Genomic DNA, 21061 nt, shown 5'->3' with positions numbered 1-21061 from the left:
CTGACGAGAATGTTACACTGCCAATATGACAAAGGTGACCAAATAATTACAATGAGCCTAAATAACACTTCTCTGTTCTCTGACAGACACATTATGAAGATGGAGAGTACATCATCAGACAAGGGGCCAGAGGAGACACCTTCTTCATCATCAGTAAAGGAAAGGTGAGGACTGTGCCTCTGGCCTACCACCAAAATAATCATCACGAACATACAAAGCAGGGCATCCAGGTCCACGCAGCAAAAGACACCTATCTTCGAAGCAAAGGGGTGGTATTTTTGGGGTGGGAGTTGGCTGTCATCAATCACTGTGAGATACAGTAAAGGACAGACAGAAGCACTGCCTCTTTCATCATCTCTTGCTGCAGAGGAAGCTATGGAAGGCTCCAGAAAGGAGAGTCACTTTGATTTCACCTTTCAGTAATCAACACTGGCTTTCACCCTGAGCACTGTCCTGTCCAACCTCAACACACACAACAAGGGCTTTCACATGTTTTGATGCCAAGATGTCTGCTGCGTTCTTTCCTTGTTTTCTTTCTGCTTATTACCTTCATCTTCACCGTTTTACACTTGCTTATGGTAATTTTCCTCCGTTCATCATCATTATTTATCGCACACAGTTCTCCAGAATCCACAAAAGCTAAATATTTTTAAAAGGTGTAAGGTAAAAAATATAATATTAATAATACGGACACACTGGTACCCAACAATTTTTCTCAAATCTCATCAGAGTGAGAAAGCATTTTTGTGATGTGTCATTCTGAATGATACAGTATGTTTCCTGTTGTTTACGCCCCTTTAACCACAAACAGCTGTAACCGACTTCACAAGGTCAGGGCAACACAAACATGAACACATGCACACACACATTGACCGTATTGATGCTCTCTGCTCCGTTATTTCCACATATTTCACTTTGTCTCTATCTAGGCCACAGACGGTGCACTTTGTCTAGAGGACATTCCACCAGATTTCGGCGTCACACAACACACACACAATCTGCCCTTCGGTCTACACTTCTCACCTCATCTTACCACTCTACTTCCTCTCTTTGCTTTTGTGTCTGCTCCCACATGGTTATATTAGATTCTGAATAATTACGCTGCCACTCAGGTGTAGACACCTGCATTACGGTGGGCTGCTTCTGGATACGGTGCAAAATTGATTAACGAATGAAGACAAGATCCTTCATTAGACGCAACAATCGTCTTCATTCACTTCCTCTAAAATCTACTCAAGTGCCATCAGTTTGATTTGTAATGAGTACCAGCATAGCAGAGTGCCATCATTCACATGTCATCTGGCTAATGAAGTGGTCAGCAGTGCTCTGCAGAGGCTGCACTGTGATGGCAGTTACCTGTTTGAAACTAGAAGACGTCTGTCAGTGTCACATCAGTGCCTCTCTTGGGTGTTTTTCTTGGAATAATGTGTGAAATAAATGATATTCCTTTCCTTATCACCACACACATTCTTGTGTCTTCATAATATTTCTCATATCACACCATTCTCATTTTACCCTCCTGCTGTATTTCCCCCTTTTTTTGCCAGGTTAACGTGACTAGGGAGGACTTGCCCAATGGAGAGCCTGTATACCTCCGCACACTCGGAAAAGGAGAGTGGTTTGGAGAGAAAGCACTGCAAGGGTAAAATTGTTCCTAATAACTCTGCCTCTTCCAATTTAAATCTTGTGTCCTCCATTCTATCGTTGCCTTTCTTCTCATTTTCACTCGTAACCTGTCTTTTATATCCTTATGCTTAGTCGTACCACACATTTTTCATTTCTAATTTACCATCAGTGAGCCTAGGGCCCTTCATTCTTATTGACAGCCATGATAGCTTGCTAAAGGTTTGTAACTGTTAACCTTATCTTAGATGATTCACTGAACCCTGACACATTTTTTGATGAGTCAAAATCAAAAACAAAAATGTATTTTGATGGATAGAAAGTGATCTGTCACAGACATTTAAATGCATCAAATCTATTTAAGTTCCCACAGGACTGTTTCCAACGTTTGGTTATGTAATCAGTTTCTATCTACCAGAAGATGCAACTATTCCACCTCCAACCTTTGTTGTAAATAGTACAAACAGAAGCACACAGAAAAAGCTGTGGCACACTCGTCTTTCTCCAGCTCTATTTTCTTTTTCTTTTTTTCTTTTTGCCTAAATCAAGGGAAAATAAAAGTGTTTATATTCAAGTGACAGCAGAGATCCCTCACAACCACACCAACTGACAACCCGTCTGTGCTATTTTGCACACATCCGTGTCACACAGACAAGAAACTACAGGAAATAAGTCATTTCTTCTGACTGGAGTTTGGTGTTTGACAGTCACACAGCATGCTCCCAGCTGAAGCCTGCTTCCATTTAGACAATAATATCTGAGTTTCTTTTTTGTGTTTCCGTTGTCTCTTCCTGTTACTTCCTGCCATGACTGTCAGAGCTTTGAGATATCAAGGACGTCTTCATGCTGTCCTTGACTGTAATAATGATTTTTTCCCTCTTTGTAGAAGCCTAATTGGTGTTACTAGGTAACGGCAGCTTATGTTGACATGACGTGTGAGTTGCAATAATGCATCCAAGTCAATTTGAATCAACTAAGCTGTGTAGACATCATAATGATCCACTGCTTACAATCAATGCCACTTTCATTGTCAGGACACGTCATGGTATAGCTTGTGGAATAAAGAAAAGCCCTGCCTAGAGGTAACATGTTTATCATGCCCCGTTTGTCCTGTGTGGCCATGACTCACTCCTCAATGCAATATTTATATGGAGTGAGTGAAGAAATACTTTGAGTGGTCAGGAAGAAAAAAAAAGAAGAACATATGCATTCATGTCTAAATATGTGCATGCACATAGCCAACAGTGTAAATGTGAAAACAATGGAGAGGTTGCCATCTTGTGGTGAATGTGAAAGCCCCATCAAATCAGCTCTCTCACTCAAAAAACAAAGACACTTAAGCCGAACTAAAGAAGAAAATAAATCCCAGCTTATGTACTGTCAAAACACGCTGAATTATCCTGTGGGTTCTTAACATTAACATGAATGCCCTAGATGTGATGTTCAAGCAACAGCTGGAACGGCACAGATGGTTGGAATTTGCACATATGTTAAAACAAATGACTATAGGATATAGAAGATGACAGAGTATTAACATACATGTGAGACATGTGAGGCCCGGAAAGCTTCAGCTCTTGGCAGTGTTCCAGATAGAAATGTGATCCTTTTACATTAATGAGGCATAACAATGTGCTGTTTGATGAATGAAAACATGACACAAAGCATCAGTTCATAATGGGTGGAACAGCTCTGACATTTGTATGTGTAATTTACCAAGAATCCATTTCAATCAAGTGCTGTTGAACTTACAAATGTAATCACGCAACTCTATGTTATGCCCTTATCATCCTTAAGTCTGTATTGGCAGCAGTGAGTGCTAATTATTCTGTTACAGGTTGCAGAAATATGTTTTTTTACATTTGCAACGAGATAGATTCAAGAAAAGATTTATAATGTTGCAACCGCTGCATTACAGTGAAGTAGGGAAAGCACAGCTTAAACATATATAGCTTAGTACAATTTAAACATCTCTTACTTGTTGCTGTTGGCTTGAGGAGGTCACATCAGGACCATTACTCTGACTGATCCTCTCAGTGGCAGGCAGCGTCCACGGGACAGGGGGTGCACGGTTCGGCCGAATCTGGTTGTAGAAATCCGAACTTTTCTTTGGAGGTGGAAGAAGCACCCGTAAGACCTATAGTTTCCCCCTACGCGAAATCATTGTTCCTGACTGGTGGTTCTCGATGTGTATACTGCCTGGACTTGACCAAACTGGCGACTTTGCACTTTTAATTAAGTCTCGTCACCCAACATACCGCTAGCTAGCTTAATTGCTTGATGATGGAACTTGGCTAACATAAATTTAGCGCATGCGCCAACGCCATCCTTCGCTCAATTGAACTTTCGACGTTTTATGACATGTGACAGGAAGTCTTTTGTCAGGTGTCATTTCTATGGTTAGAGAGAAATTTTTAGCGCATTTTATTAATAGGCAACATATACAGGATTTTAATGGTGCTACATAACATAACATAACACGCATGTTCTTCAAAGTACAATAAAAAAAACAATTCAAAGTGGTTCATTCATTGGCTACATATCTTTCAATATGATTGTCAAGAAATTGGAAGAATAGACTACAAAGATCACTACTTTTTTTAACTCTCGGACTAATGCCATAGAGAACAATGGTGTGGTTATGTCAATGTATAAGATTTGTGCAGGGTTAAAAGCACTTCAAAGCATCTTTAGGAGTATCTTGTGCTTTATTTTAAGAAAACACTTCCTCTTTATGATAAACCGCCCTTCCCACCTCAGTGTTTATTAGTATTGCTATCATCTGTTGTCATAAACACCTTTTGTCTTGGAGTGTCTTGAGAGAGAGAGAGAGAGAGAGAGATTATTCAACTGTACCTTTGATGGTGGATCAAGTCTTGCAAATTTAAATGATGAAGGTGCTGGCCATCTTAGAAGGAGGCTTTTGATCAGAGGGTACTTCTGCTGGGCCATCTTTCTAATTAGGAGGTAACTGTGTGTGTCCTTGCTCGTGAAACTTAATATCCTCTACTCAAAGGCTTCTCTGTCCATCAGAAGATGTTCACTTTGATCTATGAGAACAACATATTTACAAATCAAAGTCTTCTCTCTTGTTTGCTAAAATGGTTAGTTCGTGCTTGTGTGTGCTGCTGTATGATGTGTGCACATTAAACCAGCTGAAGAACTATCAGATTCCATGTTTTCTCTAGAGGGGTTGTCTATGTATAGTCATGAAAGAAAGCTACAGCAGGCCTGTATCCCAGTAGATGTATGTTCCAGGGAAAGATGTATTTTCTGGTTGATATGTTGTCTGAACGTAGCTAACAACATATCTGATGTCACATTCTTCCTGTCACAGCGATGTGTGAACTTTCAGTCAAGGATTCACATGCGTCAGCAGCAGACACAACGTGTAATGAAATCTGACCTCCTCGTCTTCGTGTATTTCGGTGAAAGAACTGAGAGTGTTTCTTGTTTTGATGATGTCACGGAAGTCTGATTAGTGTCTGTGTCACAACACCTTCCGGCAGACAATACAGCTTTGATAACTCACCTTGAGAGTTTGTGTTAGTTTGAGTGAGAAAATGAAGAAACCTGTGTGTTGTTTGCTTCATGCCAGGATGGCACTGACAAGTTGCAGCCCATCCTCAACTCAAGCACTAATTTTCTTAGACTCTGTATAGTCTAAAAATTCTCACTACACATTTGGACAGCACCACAAAATAACACTCACACATATAGGGGTGTTATATAGAGAGTAGGGGATGATTATGAGCACAGACTATGTGTTCATGGACTGAGGGACCTGTCGCAATGGTAACAAGAAGGGAATGGTTTTCCTCTTAAATGGGTTTAATACTTTAATTTTGTGTATTTTAAGATGATCTTTATACCCTGGGAAGATCTTGATACCCAGTTTTTAAAACATAACTTTAACCATGAATTAAAAGGAATCTGCAAGGAAGGAAGCTGAGGGGACTCGAACCCCAGACTCCTGCCATGGTGCCTGAACCTCAACTATCCCCAACCTGTCTAATGTAAATTTATGTGGTTGTATTGGTCCCATGATCAGATGATCTGTAGGCTTAAATGTAACAACATGTCATAGGTGAGGCAACACACCCGTATGTTCCCTTACCATAAACATAAACTTTGTTTTTTTTTTTGTGATGACTTGTTGGTTAATAGCCTGTCTTGAGTCTCTGGCTCTCGCTATGATCAAATAATGAGGAAATAAAAACTGCAGTCAACTCCACAATAACTTGGGTTTAACAACACACCTAATATGACATGTTTTAGGGCTGGTACGGTGAACTAAAAGCAACAGTACAAACCACTATTGCTAGACCCTTTGTCTTTTTCGTAGTGTATCTTCCTCTCACTCACAGCTTGACCTGCTGTCATTTACTACTGTGCATGTCTATATATTTTACATTCCTGTCTGTATCTTCTGTATGTTTTACATTCTTCTGAAGCATACCACAGCTTTGCAGACACACTTTACTGCTCTCAGTGCATGCCACCACAGCAGTAGGTCCTACAACCAACCTTCAGAGATCTGAAGCTTTTTTGAGACTGCTTGAGTAGCACTTTGTCTAATCTCATGTTGCACTGTGAAAACACACAATTGTTGTATAGTAATGCAGATATGAACCACTCCTTCTGAGTTTCCCACAGGCCAAAAATGTATTTTGGGTGCTGGAAACCAAGAAGGGATTGGGGTGCTGAAAACAGCATTAAGCAGTGAGAGTCAGCCGCTGCTGGAGCCCTGAATTCACAGAATAACTAACCATTTTACAAGTACGTAGCAGTCTGGCAGACGCATCTGTCAACTGTGTCCCCATGGAGAGATTTGACAGTGTGAAATAATAAATACAAACACTACTGCAAAAGGTTTGTTTTTGGGATAGGCAACAGAAATAAATTCTCCACATGAGAAACGGCTTTTTGGGTAAGTGTGTTTATGTGTTTGTGCTAAGCTCAGACATCTGAAACTTTCCATATTATTTTTGGTACAATGACCGAATATGGGCCAAACTGTCCATGTTATTGTAATAATATAGCCCACGGCTAAAAAATATAATTTTTTTTCTTGAGTACACAAATGCTCCAATAAGAAAGCAATCTTTGTAGGAAAATATATTCACAAATGTAGAAATGTTTGCCATCCCTCAGACAGTGGATACACTCTGTGCTTAAAAAAATAATATTAATAATAATAAACTTTATTTGTAGAGCAATTTTTAAGTTACAAAGTGCTTCAAATGCCATAAAATGCACAATAAAATAAAACATAATAAAAGTCATAAAAAGTCATAAACAGTGTTTTAAAATAAAAACAAGATAAAGCAAGATAAAACACAAAACAATCAGTCAGTAAAGGTCTGGCACAGTTCAAACCTAAAAGCATGTTTAACAGTTTCTACAGCGCATTCCAAGACATCTTCATCCTGGCTGCATGTCTTTTCACATCATCTCTTGTGTTAATGTGGAACCTCTATCTTGTCGACAGAAACAGTACTTGGAGGCATGATCATAAAGTCAGATTAACAGATGCAGAACAATCCTTGGTGGAAACAGTTGCTGGCCCCATTTGCAATCTGCATGCAAGAAGTGCTTACAAACTGGCTTTGTAAAACAGCCCCTTGAGCCACCCGAATACATCCCAGTCACAGACTGAAAACACAAATCACTGCCTGTGTCCTATGGCCACCTCTTGTTCCTGCCCCTGTCCTGACCCCCTGGCTTTGCCTCTCTCCTTTCAGCCCATTGCTAACTACTAACCCCACTCTCAACCTCCAAGTGTACAATATTTTCATAACCCTCTTGCTGGGACACCAGATCACTGTCCAATTACTATGTTCACTGCAACCATCTTACTGGAAATCAACACCACAGGCTCCTGTGTAAGTCCAAAGAGCATTCCAGACACAGCATGCAGCTGCTTTCAGTGTGTGTGTGCTTGTGGAAGTGTGTGTGTGCGTTTTGTAAGTCATCCCTCTTGTGCCACAATTAACAAGTGTGGTGACATCTTTGGCTTTGGTGAAAGACTTACACTCAGCAGTGTGCAAATGAATCATATTGTTTAGGGATTGTGTTTCACATAGAACATCGCTCTTATCAATGCCACAGCACACTAAGTTGTTTTCCTCAGTTACAGTCAAGCAGCAGGGGACAGGTGTAACAAGCATATCTAACCCTGGAGGTCTCTGAAGGATGATTCATGCTTACATAACCACTATTTTAAATTAGCCCAAAGTCTTAAGTTGTTTTGTTGTATTGCCATGGTTAGACAAAAACACCCTGCACTTCTTCTTATGAGGTAAATTAACATATGTAACAAATTGAGAGTGTCACTGTGGCTCATTATCACTGATAAAATGTGTGAAGTGTATTAGCTTTAGTTGACTTTATGTGTGAATTCCATCATTGTTCTTGAATTATCCAAAACTATGCTTTCTTTGGTTAATGATACTGTAGGTATGTAAATTGTGTTGTGGACAAACAGGAGAACAGGTGGAGCAGCATTTGCCAGAGTATTGTGTTAATAGCATGGATGCGGGTCACAGCAGCTTATCAGAGGTGAATAAAATACAGTATGTGCTATGTTTGCTAGAGGGCCTCAGTAGCCATCTGTTAATATATCCTTGGCCTTCCTCTCCTCTGTAGTCCTCCTCACCTTTCAAACGTTGTTGTTCCCCCACCAGCTGTGACCTTTATTCAAAGGGGTCAGCAGCAGATAGAGGCAGGCAGAGCTGCATGCTCGCAGGCAGGATGAGTGTGTGTGTGTGTTTGGATGTGGGGGGGAAGGCCGAGGGAGTTGACATGGCATGAGTAAGAATTGTCACCTCAGGAGTTCATTGAAATAGGTTGCCGTATGTGTATGAGTTCAGCGCAGACACGGATAGCACGGATAGCCTGATTTGCGTTTGGGATATTAAATTCATTTAATAAGCTAAGCCCTCTTTATCTGCTTTTTTTAAGTAATAGGGCATGAAATAATCTGTTTATGGGATATCCCCAAAAGGATCTCCAGCCTGTTTTATCATTTTTTAGTTTGCCTCAGTGTGGATGATACTACATTTGGACTGGAAGTGCTACAGCGGTGTCTTTTGTTGGAGGGCTGCCCTGGGCAGACTGCTGCTTCAGAGTTAGAGCTCAACCTTGTGGGACTCTGAGTGCAGAATATATTTCACACTGAAGAATGGATTCTTGGGACACTGACTCAGAGGATTCGTGTGACTGGGGCGACTCATCAGAGGACGATGAGCCGGATGTCAAATATAATAAAGAGTAATGCCAGCCTTGCAGTGATGTGATGCGCAGCCTTTTGAGTGCAATGTTCTGTGTATGGAGTGAATGGAGTTGAATAAGACATGACTAAGTGTTATCTGTGTCTGTCATTACTGCTCTGATGGAGCTTTTAGAATGAATAATGATGTTAGTTTGTAATGTTCAAAATTTGCATCTGTTCCTGATTGTGTTGTGTGATGTTCATTTTGTCCAGGGAGGACATCAGGACAGCCAGCGTCATTGCAGCAGAGGCCGTCACCTGTCTAGTCATCGATCGAGAGTGAGTACAAATTATGTTAATCCCTGCAGAACGTAATGATTGTTAGAAGGATTATAAAGAAGCATGAATCTGGGCAATGTCTGTCTGTCTGCCTGCTGTGAAAAACAAGTAGTTTTGCTTCAAATGAGACATGAGCACGATCCCATATTAACCTCATTTTCAAAGGCAGTAACCAAACTAAAGCAAGTACATTAATCATAAGTCAAAGATGTGAAGAACAGCCATTTGAGTCTTCTTCTGTGGTATATTAAAACTGAATTTTAAAGCCAAATCACACTCTTATATGCAGGTGTCTTGCTTGTATGTTGGTCCACTTAGGATGATGTAGTAAACAAAAGTATCGCTTAGATTTAAGGGGGGAAATAATTTACTGAAAGCTCAATTTTGTGATAGCCATAGTTACTATTCCCAACCCAATAATAGCTAAGCAAACTTTTGACTCTGTGGCCGTTGAAAACCTGCTCATACTAAAAGGTAATTACATCATGACTAATGTACTGATTGATTCAGCCCCTAATTGTCATGTAAATGTTTTCTAGCCACAGATGCAAAACACCTTTGAGATTTGGATTTGCTTTGTTAAATGATGTCAGAAACCAGGTGCAAAATGTATCCAGATCCGACTTCAGTAAAGAATTTAGATGCATGCTGGATTTGTGCAGGAATGCCTTATGAGGCCTATTTCTTTGTGTTGAACGAAAATAATAGGTTTTACAGTCTCGAAATCTTCTTTATTACTAATGGCTGTTCAAACAAAGCCAAAAAAAGTTGATATCTATCTGTGGAAATAGCCAGTGTGTGAGCATCTCTGTGTGTCTGTAGCGTTAAGTCAAGCGGTGAAAATAGAGAAGCAGGCGGGCAGGGCGTGGGGAGGAAGTGGTATCGGCTTACTCTGGGCCTCCCTCTGGCCTCAGGGAACATGGATGGCACAAATGGACCATCCTCTGAGCGAGCAGAGGGGATAGTGAGTGAGTCATCCAGCACAGGTGATTACTGCTGCCTGTCACAAGCAGCTAATGCAGTCAAAGCTAAAAAAAAAAAAGCTATTTCATTATGTAAGCCAGGGAAATTCTGGTACAGGATATTTGTTCATGTATCAGTAATAATTTATTTTTCTATGTGTGTGAGTAAAGGTGCAGAGCTTAATATGTGAGCTAAGGATAAGTGAAGGACTAAAAACCAAAGGGAGATACAGACTCTGTAAGCAGCCCAACATTTAAAGAACAGAAAGTTCAGAATTAATAGGCTTTCTGGTCTCAACAGGAAAAAACACCAGACGCATTGTATCTTGTGGCCGACAGCTTGATGAGCCTTGCCTTAAATCTGTCTCAGTTAGCTGCTTTACCACAATGTTTGGAGGGTTTTTTGTTTATACTTTAGAGGGAAATGAGCTGAAGCAGGGTGTTATTTTTCATGTATCCGATCTCACCATAAGTGCATGCAGGGAGGATTTTATTTCAGTGAATTAGCTTGTTGTGTATCTTATTATTCTGCAGTAAGCATCTCTTCATACTCACACTTGAACTTGTAGAGTCCTGTTAATCAAACTAATGAAAATGTGCATATTAACAACAGATAAAAACATTGAGTCTTTTTTGCCCAGTGACATAACATCCAGTGGCTATTTTATCATTCAGCAGTGTATATTATTAATTCATTAGAAATGTATGTACAGCATCCACTTTTGTCACAAAACTCTCACTCTGCAGCCCATCTGCCGTCACTCTATTTTGCGCCTCTTTGGGTGTAGCTATAGCGTCTTATCTGTGATTTTTATAGGCATGTTTTTAAAAGCAGACTGATGAATATTTAATAGTAACTGCCAGCATTTTTATACCAGTCTGGTCATACATTACACCAGGTTTTTATACAGATCGCCTGCAGTTCTTCCCTTTAACCATAAGCTTTTAATTCAGTGCATATTGGGAATATGACTTTGGCCCGAGTAGATATATAACAAGAGATTTAAATAAAATGAATGAATATACATCCAGTGGACATCTGTACTTGAGTAATGCACTTCAGCTTCTTGCTTTACACAAAGCAGAAGATTTAATTAACAAATGAAAATAAAATTAAAACTCGTGTGTAGTCTAAGGCATGTTTCTGATGTGTATGAGTCAACAGCTCCACAGCTAAAATCTAAGATGTTAGATTTGTTAGACTTCCCTCCTGTCCCATTGATTTTTCTGTCCCTCAGACTTATCTCCTGTCCCCGATGTTGTATATCACGTAGTTCAAACCCCAGCTGCTACAGTCACAACATGCTTCTTCTTTCGACTTTTAGGTAAAGAATGTGAAGCTTTCAAGTTTGAGTTTTTAACTTTTATTTTTTATGTTTCAGTTCGTTCAAGCATCTGATTGGAGGTTTGGAGGACGTGTCCAGCAAAGGACATGAGGACGCTGATGCAAAAGCAAAGTAAGACTAAATGCAAATGATTGTTATGCATGATTTAATCAAAGTAGCCGCTGCTGGAAATGTAATCTATTAATCTTCATTTTCCGTAAACCATTTTGCGACTGGCCTACCAGCTGCAGTGTTCCATAAAATAGCGTGCTCCGGTCTAGCTGTTAATCATTTTTGCCTTTAGGTCTGTTACATAATAAGACAATACCCAGGTGGCAAAATCAGAGAACTGAGGGGTTGACCTCTGCCTCTATTTGTGGAGGAATTAATATGCACTCTATTTATCATCGCTATGGAAACAAGAGAATAGCACCATTCAAGGCACAGGGCACCTTGGCAAAGGGGTGGGAATCTTGGGGTTCATTCAGTCATCTACTAGCAAAATGTGATACCCCGCTCACTCTGCACTATGCTGTGAGTCAAGGTGAGGAGTAACAAAAACCCACTAGTGACAGATTACAGAGCAGGAGAAGGCATGGTCAGCCTATCTGTTATGTAGATGGATGGCCAGAGGCAGGGAGAGAACAAGACAGGTGACAAAGCAGACTAGACTTCTGACAGATGCTCTGCATTTGTAGCTGACCGTGTGAGTGCCAGTCAGTGGCATTTAGTCAGCAAAGAGCAGAACATAACACCAGATACTGAGCTGAAAACGAAGCCAGGGGAAAGCAGAGAGGATGGGTATGATGGGGGTGGCACGATGATAGAAAGAAGCCTGTGGTGTGCATTCACTACTCCATTCTTCTTGGGAAGCAGCTTTGATTTTATGTAAATGAGTAACAAATCATACTTTTACATCATCAGCTCTGTTCTCTGCAGAACTTTACCTCAAAATAGAACCACTCACCCCCTCCGCTCCCTTAAATCTGTCTCATCAGAGCCATTTTCACACTGATTAAGGTAACCTTCCCTGCCGTGCACTGTCGTCTCCACCCGCCCAACAGAGCTTATTTGTTTCCTAGTGAGGAAAGCCTGAGTCAGGATCCCACAGTGACGGAAACTATCTCTAATTGGTCACAGCGGATAAGCACATTTCAGCAGTACTGTAACTATACTGCAAACTACAGCTGCTCCCTGTGAGGTTGACAGGTCTTTTCTTTAAAGACGACATCCCTGCTATTGCTAGATGCTCTCTCTTTGCAAAAGCTCCATGCTACACAAAGTGAAACAAATATTCATTATTTCTAATGAATCGAAGGCACAGTCTGTAGGTTATATAAGTGACAACAATTTTCCCTATAAGACTGACAGTGATAAAAAGTAAAAAATTATAAACGCCTTCAAAATCCTCTTTCATGCTTTTCAGTTTATCCTCCAACAGGTTAACACCTGCTTTTATTCTGTACTTTTATTGGGTAAAATTGGTGCAATTTTCCTGTCAAACTGCTGTTTCCACTAATTCAGGCCTATGTACCAAGGAACCCCTGCAGTTTTATGAAAAACTATGACCCAAATGACTCAGCATGTCTTTTGAGCAAGTGAAGAAGAGAAGTTCAATGAGCAGGAGCTACTCATAAATAAAAGTGGCATTTAGGGAGAGGCAGCTTTAAGGTCAGAAGTGCTTTCTTCTCCGCTCCTGGCTCCCCTGACTCAGGCTAGACCTAAGAAAAACTGGAGCAAAGTAAATGAGGATAATGACACACACACACACTGACTTCCTCACATACAGTATATACTCACACACACTTGGGGATTACATCATCATGACCTCATCCGCTCAGTGATACAGACGATCACGCATGGGGTGCTACTTGACCTGTGCAGGAGCCCTTTTTGTATTAGATTACTAGTGATGAATTTACCAGATAATGGCAACACGTTATTTCAATGTCATTTGAAGGACCTTATACTAACCAAGATTACGTTACAGTGCTGGATGCAGCAAAGCTGTGTTCAAGGTCATGGTCAGATGTCTATTTAAGGTGGTTGTATGTATGGCTGCAGTCCCACTGGATCTGCTCGTCAGGATCATATTCCGGTTTACCGACATCTCATGTCTCGCTTATGGACATTAGACAAGTCTGCCTGTCTGGCAAAAATCTGTGTGTGTGTATGTGTGTTGCTACCCTGGCACATATCTGCTCTTTTCATCCATTACCTCAGGGCCTGTGTCCTTGGTTTCAGCACCAAGACAGATTGTGTGTTTCCTGAAACAAAACTACTCATTACAATTCATTGTGGTGAAATAACAATAAGTCATACGTTGCTCTCTTGAATAAACATTCATCTTTCCATTCTTCCTTTATCTGCTAAATACAAAAGACTCGTCAGTTAGTTAAGCTTTGAATACCATATTGTTTCAGCTTTCGGTTGCTCCTTATTTATATGGAGCAACACTGCCATCTGCTGGCAAGTCTGTGTTATTACTGTTAAACCTTTCAGCCATTGCAATTTAAATGATTGATTCCTTCATATCTTCAGAGAGTCTAGTAAACTGCATTAGTAGGACACAAACATTTGTGTGTGTTGTATTGGTTTGCGTGTGTTGGTCACCTTGACCTTATTACCAGTCCAGTCCCACACACACACAGTAAATCACACTCCTGCTTGCTTCTGTCCGTCCCTTTCTTAAGCAGAGATCATGTTGGGATTTGGATTGTTGGCTGGGCCTGCTTCCAGATGACACGTGGGAAAAAAAAAGATGAAGGGATCACCTGTAAATCTCACATGATAGTAGTAGTGCCTATATACGCACACAAATAAACTGTGAGCGTCCTGGTAACGTGATGTGTTTCTGACAAACACTGTGCTGAGTAACCTGCCAACGCGTGCTGCCACAATGCCCACTGGTATGTAGCTCAGGGAAAAAGCTGAATTGTCCTGGCTTGTAACTGATGGCTGATCTAAAACAAGCGAAATTCCCTTTTCACATCTGAGTTGGCCACACAGCCCAGGATTTAGTGCTGGAAAAGTTAAACATCTTACAGAAATCAGACAACACTTAATCCCTGCTACGCCATGATGAAAGACTGATCTAAACACATCTCACTAGGTATCTTTTGATAAACGTCCATCTGTCGGCATGCAGTTGTAGTGTTTGTGAAAGTAAAAGGCCTCATGTTGGGATAGTAGTCTGTTCCGAGTGACCCAGAAAGGCCTGTCCACGCTCAGATCTGTCTTAAGCCCACTGATCCAAAGACTGAGCTGATGAAACTCTGTCTGGATCAAACAATAAACAGAGAAGACACAAGGGCATCTGGGGATAAGGGATGGACACGTGGAAACACTGCACGCTGCCAGCATGTGCAGGTCAGCAATGGCATGTTGTGGTGTTCAGTGGTGGTGCCAAGACATGTCTTCAGAGCCAGCTGAGAGCAGCAAGCGGCTCGTGTGACAGATATCCCATCATTGTTCTTCCCTGTCGAGAACGAGGACAGGCCAGGGACAGTTAGTCTATGCAAACAGAGACCAGACCAGAGGACTCAAAGTAAAACACATCCTGTTCATGCGTTCATATTGACACACTCCACATCCTCAATAACATCCTTGATAGATTACTATGAGTTAAATCCCCTAAGATTTCCAAACAAATGAGCTCAAGGAGAGACGGATATTTTGTCTCATGATGTTGGAAGTGGATTATCTGTTCTTTCATTCTTCATCTCATCTCTAATCCTCTTCCCATTTTTTTCTTTCCCCCCTGTTTTTCCCCGGATCCACAGGTATGAAGCAGAGAATGCATTTTTCTTCAATCTCAACCTCGCTGACTTCAACATCATCGACACTCTGGGTGTTGGTGGCTTTGGCCGTGTTGAACTGGTAAGAGACTTTTAACACAATCTATACAACAAATCATCTTTAGATGTTAACGCGTGACCTTTGACTTTTTCTCACTGCAGGTTCAGCTTAAGAGCGACGAGAACAAAACCTTTGCCATGAAGATCCTGAAGAAACGACACATTGTTGACACGAGGCAGCAGGAGCACATTCGCTCTGAGAAACTCATCATGCAGGAGGCCCACTCGGATTTCATTGTTAGGTACAACCCCTGAACAGCTTCCTTGAATGGCTATATGAATAATATGTGCTGTATATGCCATGCATGTCACAAGGATCAGGCCTTTATTACCTGAGAGCCAGAAGGATCTGGTTTTGATTATCAGAGTTGTTTCTGTGGCGCTTGCGGCACTTCCTCATAAAGCCTTCCTTTCACACAGTACAAGCCTGAGTAATACTTCAACCGTCAGTTTACCTTGGAGAACTACAATTTCCAATTAAGGCTAATTGCATGAAAACAATTCTACAAAAAAAGTCTCACAGCTTTCTCCCTGATGTCCTGGGTGGTATTAATGTAAAAATCTGTCCAAACTAGTGAGATACCAGCTTGTGAGGCTTCAAGCACCAGCAGGCAACCTGAGCCAAAGCACAGATACAGCAGAGCCACGCTACCAATAACAGATGGTTCTTTAGTCGTCCTCTCATGATGACACCACAAACACTTTGCTATTTATTAAGTGTTTGTCACTTGGCACCTGCAGAAAATGGTGGACACAGCATGAAGTCAGTAACTTATCCAAGATAAAAATCTTTGCTGAGAAAATGGCACGAAACTGCAGGATGTAAATTTGCCAAAGGACATGAAAAAATGAGTGTGATGAATATTGGCAGCACATTCTTTAGAGAGATGAAACCAAAATAAATCAGTTTGGATCCAATGAATCCAGATTTTTATTTATTTATTTTAGCATGAACATGACCAGCGCCAACAGCATAGTAAAATACTATATGTCCCATGTACTGTGCATGTAAATTATATAAAGTATATAAGTGACAGGATGTGTTTGAATATGTACAGTCTCAAAGAAGCAAATTTAAACAATTAGACTTAGACTCTTCACATTTATCAATTGCTTTCATTTATATTGTTAATTATTAGTCAAATGACAACAAATAACATCTGTGGTGTGTTTGCAGACTCTACAGAACCTTCAAGGACAGCAAGTACCTCTACATGTTGATGGAAGCATGTTTAGGAGGAGAGCTGTGGACTATTCTTCGAGACCGGTAAGCTCAGACATGAGTGCATGTCACATATATACAGAGAGTAAGGACTACTGCCTATAATGTGTAAAATTCTCTGATGGTTTTCAACACTTTCTTTTTGTATAGTAAATGGCAAACAGCAGACCAAACCTCCTAATTAATCTAAAAATAGATCTCATTGTTGCACTCTCACCTGTACTTAACTTATGTCCTGCTGTGTTTCTAGGGGTTCATTTGAGGACTCAACTACCAGGTTTTACACAGCTTGTGTGGTGGAGGCTTTTGCTTACTTGCATTCCAAAGGAATCATCTACAGAGACCTTAAACCAGAGAACCTTATACTGGACCACAGGGGTTATGCCAAGCTGGTAAGACATCCTGCAAGTTTAAGGAAAGGGGAAAATGACACAAACAAGAGAAACATGATCTCTCACCGAATTAAATATCAAAAGATCACTGCTTCATGCTGTCTGTAGATAAAAGAATAATCTGAGTATGAAGAAAACTGAGGCTAATTCAAGGTGTGATGGAGGCATCAGCCACCATTCTCTTCTTCACTGAAAGACCATTTTGTCTCTATTAGCACAGCTGCAACCCATATTTATCTTCATCAATATTAAACGTGAGAATGATTATGATCAGATACTACAGACAACAATATCTTCCTTTCCTACAGGTGGACTTTGGCTTTGCCAAGAAGATTGGGTTTGGGAAGAAAACGTGGACCTTCTGTGGGACACCAGAGTATGTAGCACCAGAGATTATTCTCAACAAGGGCCATGACATCTCAGCCGACTACTGGTCGCTAGGAATCCTCATGTTTGAGCTCTTAACTGGCAGGTATGCACAAGCCCAGGCACGTCCATGAAAAGTCATTATAGTGTATTACCCTGTGATGTTCACAACTTGGTTTGGAAACTGAAAGTTGTCTCATCAAATGCACAAAGAGAAAAGAGATTTCTGTAAATGGAATACTGATATATCTGATTTTTAGATCAGAAAACATGACAAGATTCCATTTAAGATGTGTCATACCACAGTCTGAACCATTTCAGGCTAACATAGGAGAAAATGAATGAATATTACTGATATAAGTGTTACCTAAAAGTGATTTCTCTGTCACGCAGTCCTCCGTTTTCTGGCCCTGATCCAATGAAAACGTACAACATCATCCTGAGAGGCATCGACATGATTGAATTTCCAAAGAAAATTACCAAAAATGCTGCCAACCTAATCAAAAAGCTATGCAGGTAAGTGTCAGTGCCTGTGGCATGGTAATTCATTTAAGTGATGAATCATCTTACTTCATGCTTTTTTTCCCATTCTTCAGGGATAATCCATCTGAAAGACTGGGAAACTTGAAAAATGGTGTCAAAGACATCCAAAAGCACAAGTGAGGAAATGTAGAAAATGGTCATTTTGTATTCACTGTTCTTTTTTTGTGTTACGATGAAGTAATGCTGTTTTCCATTCAGATGGTTCGAGGGCTTTAACTGGGAGGGCTTGAAGAAAGGGACATTGACGCCTCCTATTATCCCTAATGTAAGGCTCATTTCATCGATGTCACACTGTTAATGTCAAGTTTAGCTGTTACTATGAACGTAAAGTCTATATGTCAACAAATCTTTTGCCTTTTTCACCAGGTCACATCAGCAGTTGACACAAGTAATTTCGACAGCTTCCCAGAAGACAACGAGGACCCACCTCCTGATGACAACTCTGGCTGGGACGTCGATTTTTGAAGTCCTCCTGTCTCCTTAATACCAAAAGAAACTCTTCTTTTGTTGGCTTCTTAGGGGCCATCTTGGAGGACATGGCTGCATTGTAAAAAAAAACTGCATTAAAAATGAAAGATTATGAGAGATTAGAAGATAAACGGATGGATGGCAAACCCCTCTGGGTCACCGATATGCCTTTATTTCACTGTGGCTCTGGATCAAGCATTTATAATGGGACTGCTGTAGCACTTCCTTGGTGTTGTCTTACACTTGGGTCTAAAGGCAACGGTATAGAATGTGCAGGGATACACACACACTCACACACACAATACATCACAGGCTGATAACGGAGCCAGGATTTCTTATGTAACAGGGGAAAATGTGTGTGTGCAAAAGAGGCTGATGATCAATTCATATTGTTTCTCTGCAATATTTGGTGGACTTTTTTGGTGGGAGGGAATAAGATGTCATCGCAGTTGCTCCCTGGTTTCTGACATGCGGCTGCTTGCTGCAATCTGTGATACTTAAAACTACACTACAGTTTGCAAAACTGGTATCAAGTGCTCAAGACTAACCTGAATGTCACAGATTCTTCTTATTTACACACATACGTAATGGCATACAGTACATAGTATTTGAATTTTACACACAAATGCACACACCTGGGCTAAAATCAAATACTTAGTACACTTTATGTAAGATTAATCTACCTTGAAAAGCACAAACTGTGCGTTCAGTGGAAAGAGAAACAACTCTTAAAGTGCCCTGCTTGAAAATTTATCAGTCACACACCGGCACTCATGAAATGTCAGCTAGTATTTACATGACGCAATGTGTCATTATGCACTTAAGACCATTAACTGAGAAAATCAGCAGTTACAGCTCATCATGCTTATTATGCTTCAGTAGAAAACACAGGCTCTTTTTTTTCGTTCTATAATAAGCTTTTAATCACGCCACCTTCTTCTTTAAGTCACCCAAACGCCTCTTCCCATTCACCCAAACCGCACGCCCTCTGTTCGCTCCTGTACAGCTCTGACATAACTGTGAACTTGGTTTCAATGTCTTGGTGCTGTTGATAAATTATGATAACGATGTTGAGATGACAGTACTGGTTATTGTTTTTTTTTTGTAGTGTGATTTTTTGTGCTTGATTACTTTGTAACGTATTTGACGTCATTCTTTAGAGAGAAAAAATTGGACGTTTGTGTAAGTTTGTAAAATTGAGTGAATATTTGTTTGATATCACTTGACACCATGTTGCATTGTGCTAAGTGGTATTGTTAGGACTTCAAACAGGCTTTTTAAAGGGGCTAATCAAATGTTCCTTTGTTCTTGTGGTCTGTAGTGCTGTTTATCTCTGTAAACAGACTTTGGAAGAAATCATAGAAAGGACTTCCTCCATAAAAATTGCTCGCAGCGAGGTCTGTGAGATTTATTTTGTTTGTTTGTTTTCAGCTGTATCTTTTGCCACTTTGATCCAAGTGCCCTCTAGGTCCTTACGTCAGAGATACTCTGCAATTCATGCTAAATCAATTGAAAATGGATAAACAGCACTGCAGAGCACAGAAATGATAAATAGCTGATTTGTGGTGTACTGCCACTTTAAGGTACATCCAAAAGTGATCTCAATGACATTCTTCTTCAGAAATTCTAAAATGTCAGACAATCTTTTGTGGAAGTTTTGCGCCCAGCTTATCAACCTCACATCAAAAATCAAAACATAAAATCAAAAAGGAAAATGTAAGTGCCTTAAGGTTCAATGGCATACAAAATTAACATCACAAGACCTTCTCGATGCTGCATGAACACATATACACCTCAAAGAAAAACGTATGTGTCCTCTTAGATGGCTGCTTTTCATCCTTTGTTATATCTAATAAATACATTCATCACCATGGAAAGAGAATTTCTAGTCATTTGATGGCCGACAGGAGTGTATATGAAATAAATTCCCTGCATTTTCTTTTACGTCACTTACGTCCCTTATACAGCTGCAATGACATGCTTATCTCTGATGTGATCTTATGAAGTAATGAACCACTACTGGCCTGATATAAAACAGCATTAATCACAGCTCAGACGGACCATCAGTCACCTGCTATAGTCTTTAAATCTGAGCATTGTAGAGATGGCAAGAATGATTTGCAGTTCATTCTTTTATCATAGTGCACCAAATTTTCCTTTATAAGCAAAATTCCCCGGGAACACAAGTTCACATCATTATGACAGACATCTGTTAAAGGATAGCTGAAATAAAAATCTTAATTCTGTAGATATTTGACAGGTTATCTTAATCACAGCTGTGCGTATGCCACCACTTTCCAAACCACATGTTTTTCCTTTTTTTATTGACTGCCTTCTGCAAAGTTACCTGATATTTGCCTTGTGTTTTGTTGTTTTTCTGCTGTAAATTTAATTTTGCAGAGTGCCACGTGTAAGATTTTTAAAATTATAGAGTAAAAACAATACTTTTGAGTGGTGTTTGTCTCTTATTTAAATGCTGTGCAGTTTGCAGTACACGCCACAAGAGGGAGCTGCTGGCAAGTCAAATCCAAGGACCCCCTAAACCCGGTGTGAACCAGCGGGTTGAGGTTCCCTGGGATCTAATGATCAGTCTGAGAGTTAATGCGGTGAGTGCGGATGATTCAGCTCCTCTGGTCTCTGTGTTATTCGCACAACAAATCTGTTTGTGGGGACAGGGAAATGGCTTCACTCATAACAACAGGGTGACACTTCTGCCAGATCAAAGGGGATCAAAGTGCATCAAAGGCGCTCACC

General features: G+C 40.4%; 1 protein-coding gene across 5 annotated transcripts in view; it reads left to right on the top strand.

Moving 5' to 3' along the window:
- LOC114447310 (cGMP-dependent protein kinase 1) overlaps positions 1-18397 on the top strand; it is a 70240-nt gene extending 51843 nt beyond the window's left edge. For 3 of the 5 annotated variants that reach the window (XM_028423506.1, XM_028423505.1, XM_028423508.1), the window contains exons 6-18: positions 87-164; positions 1548-1642; positions 9107-9172; positions 11517-11591; positions 15242-15338; positions 15419-15558; positions 16494-16583; positions 16789-16930; positions 17239-17402; positions 17690-17812; positions 17893-17955; positions 18038-18104; positions 18206-18397. In XM_028423506.1, the coding sequence (XP_028279307.1) occupies positions 87-164; positions 1548-1642; positions 9107-9172; positions 11517-11591; positions 15242-15338; positions 15419-15558; positions 16494-16583; positions 16789-16930; positions 17239-17402; positions 17690-17812; positions 17893-17955; positions 18038-18104; positions 18206-18304 (1299 nt within the window). In that variant the 3' untranslated portion in view covers positions 18305-18397. Of the gene's footprint in view, positions 1-86; positions 165-1547; positions 1643-8423; positions 8434-8502; positions 8893-9106; positions 9173-11516; positions 11592-15241; positions 15339-15418; positions 15559-16493; positions 16584-16788; positions 16931-17238; positions 17403-17689; positions 17813-17892; positions 17956-18037; positions 18105-18205 lie in introns of those variants that run through there. The other 2 variants (XM_028423510.1, XM_028423509.1) reach the window with 2 other exon arrangements.
- The last annotated feature ends 2664 nt before the right edge of the window (positions 18398-21061 follow it).

Source organism: Parambassis ranga, chromosome 15 (assembly GCF_900634625.1).
Source record: "Parambassis ranga chromosome 15, fParRan2.1, whole genome shotgun sequence".
Taxonomy (NCBI): Eukaryota; Metazoa; Chordata; class Actinopteri; family Ambassidae; genus Parambassis; species Parambassis ranga.
This window is presented reverse-complemented; position numbering and strand designations above follow the sequence as displayed.